The sequence below is a fragment of the Salmo salar genome, chromosome ssa02 (assembly GCF_905237065.1).
Source record: "Salmo salar chromosome ssa02, Ssal_v3.1, whole genome shotgun sequence".
Lineage (NCBI taxonomy): Eukaryota > Metazoa > Chordata > Actinopteri > Salmoniformes > Salmonidae > Salmo > Salmo salar.
The window spans coordinates 70691108-70700612 of NC_059443.1; the positions used below are offsets into that span (position 1 = coordinate 70691108).

Genomic DNA, 9505 nt, shown 5'->3' on the forward strand with positions numbered 1-9505 from the left:
TGTCATGGAGGGCAGGTCGTTTGCCCCGGTGATGAGTTGTACACCCTCTGGAGAGCCTTGCGGTTGAGGGTGGCGCAGTTGCTGTACCAGGCTGTGTTACAGCCCGACAGGATGCTCTCGATTGTGCATCTGTAAAAGTTTGTCAGGGTGTTGGATGACAAGCCAAATTTCTTCAGCCTCCTGAGGTTGTCTGTGTGGGTGGACCATTTCAGTTTGTCTGTGATGTGTACGCCGAGGAACTTAAAACTTTCCACCTTCTCCACTGCTGTCCTTTCGATGTGGATAGGGGGGTGCTCCCTCTGCTGTTTCCTGAAGTCCATGATCATCTCGTTTGTTTTGTTGATGTTGTGTGAGAAGTTGTTTTCCTGACACTACACTCCGAGTGCCCTCACCCCCTCCCTGTAGGCTGTCTCGTTGTTGTTGGTAATCAAGCCCACGATGGTTGTGTCATCTGCAAACTTGATGATTGAGTTGGAGGCGTGCATAGCCACGCAGTCATGGGTGAACAGGGAGTACAGGAGAGGGCTGGGCACACACCCTTGTGGAGCCCCAGGGTTGACGGTCAGCGAAGTGGAGATGTTGTTTCCTACCATCACCACCTGGGGGCGGCCCGTCAGAAAGTCCAGGACCCAATTGCACAGGGGTTGAGACCCAGGGCCTCCAGCTTGATGATGAGCTTGGAGGGTACTATGGTGTTGAATGCTGAGCTGTAGTCAATGAACAGCATTCTTTCATAGGTATTCCCCTTGTTCAGATGGGATAGGGCAGTGTGCAGTGTGATGGAAATTGCATTGTCTGTGGACCTGTTGGGGCGGTATGCAAACTGAATTGGGTTTAGGGTGGCCGGTAGGGTCGAGGTGATATGATCCTTGACTAGTCTCTCAGCACGTCATGATTACAGAATTGAGTGCTACGTGGCAGTAGTCATTTTGTTCAGTTATCTTTGCCTTCTTGGGTACAGGAACAATGGTGGCCATCTTGATGCATGTGGGGACAGCAGACTGGGACAGGGAGCAATTGAATATGTCCGTAAACACACCAGCCAGCTGGTCTGTGCATGCTCTGAGGACGTGGCTAAGGATGCCGTCTGGGCCAGCAGCCTTGCGAGGGTTAACACGTTTAAATGTTTTACTCACGTCGGCCACGGAGAAGGAAAGGGGGGGCACTGTCCTTGATAGCGGGCCTCAACGGTGGCACTGTATATCCTCAAAGCGGGCAAAGAAGGTGTTTAGTTTGTCTGGAAGTGTGACGTCGGTGTCCGTGACGTGGCTGGTTTTCTTTTTGTAGTCCATGATTTCCTGTAGACCCTGCCACATACGTCTTATGTCTGAGCCGTTGAATTGCAACTCAACTTTGTCCCTGTACCGGCATTTCGCTTGTTTGATTGCCTTGCGGAGGGAATAACTACAGTGTTTATATTCAGCCATATTCACAGACCTCTTCCTATGGTTAAAGGCGGTGGTTCGCGCTTTCAGTTTTGCACGAATGCCACCATCCATCCACGGTTTCTGGTTAGGGTAAATTTTAATCGTCACAGTGGGTACAACATCTCCAATGCACTTCCTTATAAACTCACTCACAAAGTCAGCATATAGATCAACGTTGTTCTCTGAGGCTGACCGGAACATATCCCAGTCCGCATGATCAAACAATCTTGAAGCATGGATTCCGATTGGTCAGACCAGTGTTGAATGGTTCTAGTCACTGGTACATCCTGTTTGAGTTTCTACCTATAAGACGGTAGGATCAAGATGGCGTCGTGGTCGGATTTGCCGAAGGGATGGCGGGGTAGGGCTTTGTATGCATCGCGGAAGTTAGAGTAGCAGTGGTCGAGTGTATTACCCCCGCGAGTACTGCAATCAATATGCTGGAAGAATTTAGGTAGCCTTGTTGTCAAATTTGCTTTGTTAAAATCCCCAGCTACAATAAATGCAGCATCAGGATATATGGTTTCCAGTTTCCAGTCCAGTGAAGTTCCTTGAGGGCCATCGTGGTGTCTGCTTGAGGGGGAATGTACACAGCTGTGACGATAACTGACGAGAATTCTCTTGGGAGGTAATATGGCCGGCATTTGATTGTAAGGAATTCTAGGTCGGGTGAGCAGAAGGACTTGAGTTGCTGTATGTTGTTATGATTACATCATGAGTTGTTAATCATGAAGCATACACCCCCGCCCTTCCTCTTCCCAGAGAGGAGTTTTTCTGTCGGCACGATGCATGAAGAAGCCCGGTGGCTGAACAGATTCCGACAACATATCCCAAGAGAGCCATGTTTCCGTGAAACAGAGAATGTTACAATCTCTGGTGTCTTTCTGGAAGGCAACCCTTGCTTGAATTTCGTCAGTTCATTATCGTAAGGATGATGAAACTGTAAGACTGACATACGTCTCAACATGCTCACAATTGGATACAACAAAATAGGGTTTTCAAAAATAATTGCGCATGTCAAGTTATGGCCCAATACTGTACGGAAAATGATATTTACCATATACTCTTCTATCTATTCAGCACTTCAAAAAGGACAGTTTGTATGTATCTTGTATTTTTTGCTATTGGATTAAACTGTAGTTAAAATGACTAACTGGTGAGCCTGTCGTTATCTGATTGATTGGTAACTAAACAAAGTGTTGTCATGGTATGACTCGGGTGAAAGATGTGTTCAGCACAAATTAATGTTAAAACAAAGGTTCTGAACATAAGACAGGGGACATTACAAGTGTTCTGAGTTTTGTTGTAAGAGTTTTGAAAATATAACACTTCAATCTGAAAAATGGGCTGAAGTGTTTGAAAAAAAAATGTTATAATAGTTTGTTGGATAAAATTACATTGAAGGATTATTTTGTGAGGAACCCGTCGGTCTAAAGTTGGGTTTTATTTCATCACGTCGGTTATATTGTGATCTCAAGGGTCTGAAAAGAGAAAGAACAGTTATGATAAAAGGTTGTATTTTCCCAAAATATATATCATAAAAAAGTGATATACTCTATGGACATTTGTCAGTGCAACATTAAAATCTCCTTTTTACACATTGGATTATTCTGGAGTCTAGATTCAAAATCATGCAGCTAATATCAGTGGTATATTGGCTGTACTATTGCTGCGTTCAAAACAACTGGGAACCCTGAAAAATACAAGGTCAAATCATGACATCAGTGATCTTCAGGTCAGAAAGTTGGAGCTCAAGAAAGAGGCCAGAGTTCCCAAGATGGAATTTCGTGTTGGATGACCTTTCAAAAAGATCACTGCACCTGTACATAGCCCATCTATAATTTAGCCCAAACAACTACCTCTTCCCCTACTTTATTTATTTATTTATTTAGTTCCTTTGCACCCCATTATTTCTATTTCTACTTTGCACTTTCTTCCACTACAAATCTACCATTCCAGTGTTTTACTTGCTATATTGTATTTACTTTGCCACCATGGCCTTTTTTGCCTTTACCTCCCTTATCTCACCTCATTTGCTCACATTGTATATAGACTTATTTTTCTACTGTATTATTGACTGTATGTTTGTTTTACTTGTTCTCAACTTGCCTATCTGGTTAAATAAAGGTGAAATAAAATAAAATAAATAAATAAAAAGACTTTTCCCAGTCGGAGCTCGTTTTCTTCCGAGTTCCCAGTTGTTTTGAATGCAATGAAGTTGGAAGTTGGAGATTCCCGAGTTCTGAATTCCGAGCTCTTAGTTGTTTTAAATGCGTCATCAACTCTACCTGATTCTCAACATCACTGTCAACACAGGAAGTGTCCACTTGCTTGACCCCTGACCTGGTAGTGATGTCAGACAGAGAAAGTGGATCTGGAATGATGCAGAAATGTTCGCTGAATCGTCTTTCACTGAAGGGGGAGACATTAAAGAGACAGAGAGCGAGAGAGAGAGAGAGAGAGAGAGACAGACAGGCAGACAGACAGACAGAAAGACAGAGACAGACAGAAAAAGAGAGAGAGAGAGAGAGAGAGAGAGAAAGACAGAAAGACGGAGACAGACAGACAGATAAAGAGAGAGAAAGAGGGAGATGTTTGTAAGGGCAATGACACTAATCTGAGACAGTACAAGGAGGTTTTGGAAGGGATCATAGTTGGGTTGAATTAAACTGGATAGTTTCAAAACACTGTAGGCCTACAATATACGTAAAGAAATACAGGACTCACTTTGCCGCTCTCGCTCTCTGCTCGCTGCTTGCAACAATGTCTGAGAGAGAGGGGGAGGAAGAGAGAGAGAGAGAGAACGAAAGACTGAGAGTGACACATTTAAGAACAGTGACCATATTCTGAACACACACACACCTCGTTGGCGGTTGAGCATCCTCATCACACAGGCCACACCCCCTGCCAGGGTCAGCATGAGGAAACAGCAGAACACTATGGCCATGACCTCTATGGTTGTCGTGGCAACTTCTGTATGGACAGAGATGAGAGGGGAGAGAGAGGTCACCACAACCAATTCACCTGTAAAGTTTCAACCTAACTCACCTGTCAACTCGCCAACATGCATAAAGTTAATACAGTTAAAAAATATATATCATTTAGGGTGCTTCCAAAATGGAACCCTATTCCCCATTTGGTGCACTACTTTTGACTATGGCCTATGGGTGACTAATTCTTCCTCATTTGGGACACATCCTAACTCACCTGTGACCCGCACAAGGACAGGTTGGCTTTCCACCCAGGCGGACGTTACGTCATAACTGTCCCTTGCCCTGCACCGATAATACCCAGAGTCCTCTAGGGTGATCTCGGTGAGGAATAGGGTGCGCCCTCCATCCGCCAGGGCGTGAGAGGGGTGAGAGGAGTCTCCCTCGGAGGGGTGAAGGAGGGGGAAGCCGTTGAGGGACCAGGAGAAGAAAGGGAATGTCCCGAGGCTCAGGAGGCATTGGAGACGAGCAGCGACCATCTTGGAATCAACCCTGTAAAGGTACTCCACATCCACCTTTGGTGAGCCTCCTACTGGGACTGGAGGGAGGGAGGAAGGAAGGAGAAGGAGGAAGTGATGGGAAGGAGGAAGTGATGGGAAGGGGAGGGAGGGATGGGAAGGAGAGGGAGGGAGGGAGGGATAGGAAGGAGGAAGGGATGGGAAGGGGGGGAGGGAGTGCGGAAGGAATGAGAAGGAGGAAGGGATGGGAAGGGGGAGAGCGAGGGAGCGATGGCCACAGTCGACACTCATACAGCTATCATGACATATACGCAGTCAACACTCATACAGCTATCATGACATACGCAGTCAACACTCATACAGCTATCATGACATAAAAACAGTCAACATTCATACAGCTATCATGACATAAACACAGTCAATACTCATCAAGCTATCATGACAAACACATGCAGGAAACACATGGAATACTACAATACACACACACACACACATAGGTTTAGCCCGTACCCACTACCAGAGTCAGGGGTCTGCTGGTCAGTCTCTGGGCATCACTCTCCACTGTACACCGCACCGCGCCCATGTCACGCCCGGGAACCATGGCAACGGGGAACCAGGCAACCAGCGACTCCGTTGCCACGTCGGAACCCACCTCCTTGTCGTCAAGGAAGAGATAGAAGGTCACTGGAGGGGTTCCCCTTGACGACCTGCAGGTCACATTGCCGCGGTAACTCGAACCCTCTTTGGAGATGGTGAAGGATATTTGGGGTACGGAGAGGTAGGCTGAAGGAGAGAGAGAGATAAAGAGAGAGATCGAGAGAGAGAGAGATAGTAGGGCAGAGAGAAAGGAAGAGAGAGACAGAGGGGGCAGAAATAGGGTGAGAGAAAGGAGGGTGAGAAAGGGAAAGGAAGAGAGAGAGATAAAGAGAGAGATCGAGAGAGAGAGGCAGAGAGATAGTAGGGCAGAGAGAAAGGAAGAGAGAGACAGAGGGGGACAGAAATAGGGGGGAGAGAAAGGAGGGCGAGAAAGGGAAAGGAAGAGAGAGATAAAAGAGAGCAAAACGTTTGACACGGTCAACATTTTATATGTTCTCTGTGTAAATAGTCTCTGTGATCGCCATTCCCCAGGTCCAGTATGGTTGTGGTTGTGACTTAACCTTCGACTTTTAAACTCTGCAGTTGTACCTTTGACCCTGACCGTGATCTCTCTGCTGCTGGAGAACCTGCTGTTGGTCTGCATCCTGGTCCCGGCAATGCACGAATAATTCCCAGCATGCTTTGTTGTGACCCTCTCCACCACCAGCGTGTTCCCCACCGGCCAGAGCAGAAGCGGGGTCAAAGGTGAGGTTGGAGATGATGTCACTTCCTGTCTGTTGTAGAACCAGGTGTAGGATAGGTGGGAGCCCTTGGTGACATCACAGGTGAGAGTGAGCCGCAACCCTTCGTAGAGAATTGGAGGATCGGGGTCAGAGGTCACCATAGTGCCTGAGACAGGGACTGAGGTGGGGTGGAGGAGAGGGGGATGGAGGAGAGGGGATGGAGGACAGGAGGATGGAGGAAGGGGATGGGTGAAAGCATTTAGCTGTGAAATGATCGATTCCACTGAAACAGCTCTACCACTTACTTGTAAGCACACACACGTCTAGTTAACACACACACAGTCCATCCCCCTCTTTACACACACACACACACACACACACACACACACACACACACCCTTCTACTCACTCACTACTTGCAGGCGGACTGTTCCACTGAGGCCCATGTTTCCACCTGCTGTCACCCTGCAGTGGTACGATCCTTCTGACGTCACAGAGATCTTCAGGAAGAACGTAGCCGATTGGTCGTCTTGGAGGTCGTTGCTCGTGGCGACCAGGTGGTTGCCGTCCTTCAGGAGCTCGTATGTGTTTGGTGGAGGAGACCCAGGTGACCTACATTGGAACACTACCTTGGAGTTTAGGTAGGCCTTCTCTGGACCAATCAGAATAGGGCTAGGGAGAGGTGAACCACCTGCAGAGAGGGAGTAGGTTGAAGTAGCCTCAAGATGCTGATCTTGGGTCAGTTTTGCATTTCCTTAATGGTTGGGGAATGGTTGGGGAAGCAGATCCTAGATCTGTACCTAGAGGAAACTTCAGCCCAGATCTAAGAAGTGGGCCACAGAGCTCAGAAACATGGTTTTAGATTTGTTTAGGTTCTTTAGAACGGTGCTGTCAAGCAGTTGGAGAGCTTAGTATGGATGTGAAACTCATTTGGAGGAATATAATAGACTGAAAAGAGTCATATGTGAGATATAACTTTTAATTGAATGTAATTGGAAAACAGAAAAACGGAACAATTTGAAAACATACCCATTATGGACACTAGACAGGCCACAACTGGAAGAGAACAAACCAACAGAAATACTTTAGTACAGGACACTTGTCAACTGTACTATGTTAGGCTGGGTCCTAGTCTCCTTATGGCATTGCCATGTTTGGCTTGACAATAACAGCAATGGAGTCGTTAAGAGCCACAAGCAGATCTGGGGCCAGGGTATAACTTTGTTTAAAAAATGAATACAAAATTGTTTCACTGACTCACCTAAAACAGGCAATAAACATAATTCTTGTTTCTTCTTCATTCCCAGGTTCGGTCTTCATCCGAAGCATGAAGTCTGTATACGTGTCATGGGTGTGTGTGTGTGTGTGTGTGTGTGTGTATGAGTGTTTCAGGGTGTTGCACGGTTCACCACATGCTAGAGAGAGATAACGTGAGTATGTGCGTCTCTCATCAAAAAGTTCCAACTACACTGTCTAGACAACACACTATGACTACTAACCTACTACAACTACAACTACAACTATACTGTCTATCTAGACAACACACTGACTACTAACCTACTACAACTACACTGTCTATCTAGACAACACACTATGACTACTAACCTACTACAACTACAACTATACTGTCTATCTAGACAACACACTGACTACTAACCTACTACAACTACAACTATACTGTCTATCTAGACAACACACTATGACTACTAACCTATACTGTCTATCTAGACAACACACTATGACGACTAACCTACTACAACTATACTGTCCATCTAGACAACACACTATGACTACTAACCTACTACAACTATACTGTCCATCTAGACAACACACTATGACTAGTAACCTACTACAACTACAACTATACTGTCCATCTAGACAACACACTGTGACTACTAACCTACTACAACTACAACTATACTGTCTATCTAGACAACACACTATGACTACTAACCTACTACAACTACAACTATACGTCCATCTAGACAACACATTGTGACTACTAACCTACGACAACTACAACTACACATGTCTATCTAGACAACACACTATGACTACTAACCTACTACAACTACACTGTCCATCTAAACAACACTATGACTACTATCCTACTACAACTATAATGTCCATCTAGACAACAGACTATGACTACTAACCTACTACAACTACAACTATACTGTCTATCTAGACAACACATTGTGACTACTAACCTACTACAACTATACTGTCCATCTAGACAACACACTATGACTACTAACCTACTACAACTACAACTATACTGTCCATCTAGACAACACACTATGACTACTAACCTACTACAACTACAACTACACTGTCCATCTAGACAACACACTATGACTACTAACCTACTACAACTACAACTATACTGTCCATCTTGACAACACACTATGACTACTAACCTACTAACCTACTACAACTATACTGTCCATCTAGACAACACACTGTGACTACTAACCTACTACAACTATACTGTCCATCTAGACAACACACTGTGACTACTAACCTACTACAACTATACTGTCCATCTAGACAACACTGTGACTACTAACCTACTACAACTATACTGTCCATCTAGACAACACACTATGACTACTAACCTACTACAACTATACTGTCTATCTAGACAACACACTGTGACTACTGACCTGCTACAATTATACTGTACATCTTGACAGCACACTATGACTACTAACCTACTACAACTATACTGTCCATCTAGACAACACACTATGACTACTAACCTACTATACTGTCCATCTAGACAACACACTTTCACTACTAACCTACTACAACTATACTGTCTATCTAGACAACACACTATGACTACTAACCTACTACAACTACAACTATGCTGTCTATCTAGACAACACACTATGACTACTAACCTACTACAACTATACTGTCCATCTAGACAACACTATGACTACTAACTTACTACAACTACACTGTCATCTAGACAACACACTATGACTACTAACCTGCTACAACTATACTGTCCATCCAGAGAACACACTATGACTACTAACCTACTACAACTACAACTATACTGTCCATCTCAACAACACTATGAAGACTAACCTACTACAACTATACTGTCTATCTAGACAACACACTATATATACTAACCTACTACAACTATACTGTCCATCTAGACAACACTGTGACTACTAACCTACTACAACTATACTGTCCATCTAAACAACACTATGACTACTAACCTACTACAACTATACTGTCCATCCAGAGAACACACTATGACTACTAACCTACTACAACTACAACTATACTGT

The 9505-nt window shown here is 44.8% G+C and overlaps 1 protein-coding gene across 3 annotated transcripts; it reads right to left on the reverse strand.

The window, feature by feature from the left end:
- Positions 1-2713: 2713 nt before the first annotated feature.
- On the reverse strand, positions 2714-7687 carry LOC106592009 (Fc receptor-like protein 5). 3 transcript variants are annotated; one of them, XM_014183317.2, is made up of 10 exons: positions 7456-7683; positions 7224-7250; positions 6604-6885; positions 6061-6372; positions 5386-5658; positions 4635-4955; positions 4290-4400; positions 4155-4194; positions 3716-3839; positions 2714-2908 (listed from the first exon to the last, which is right to left on the reverse strand). In XM_014183317.2, the coding sequence occupies exons 1-10, from the start codon at positions 7493-7495 to the stop codon at positions 2888-2890; spliced, it is 1551 nt and encodes a 516-aa protein (XP_014038792.2). In that variant the 5' UTR covers positions 7496-7683; the 3' UTR covers positions 2714-2887. The 3 variants fall into 3 exon arrangements, with proteins under 3 accessions (XP_014038792.2, XP_045565117.1, XP_045565118.1); XM_045709161.1 differs by having other exon boundaries at positions 4155-4400; positions 7456-7687; XM_045709162.1 differs by lacking the exons at positions 7224-7250; positions 7456-7683 and having other exon boundaries at positions 4155-4400; positions 6608-6857.
- Positions 7688-9505: the final 1818 nt, after the last annotated feature.

Coding starts and splice junctions, on each gene's coding strand:
- LOC106592009 (XM_045709161.1), bottom strand. CDS start 7,495: ATGAAGAAGAAACAAGAATTATGTTTATTGCCTGTTTTAG. Junction 6,886..7,223: donor CTGTCTAGTGTCCATAATGG/GTATGTTTTCAA, acceptor CCCTCTCTGCAG/GTGGTTCACCTCTCCCTAGC. Junction 2,909..3,715: donor ACAGTGATGTTGAGAATCAG/GTAGAGTTGATG, acceptor TTCTCTTTTCAG/ACCCTTGAGATCACAATATA.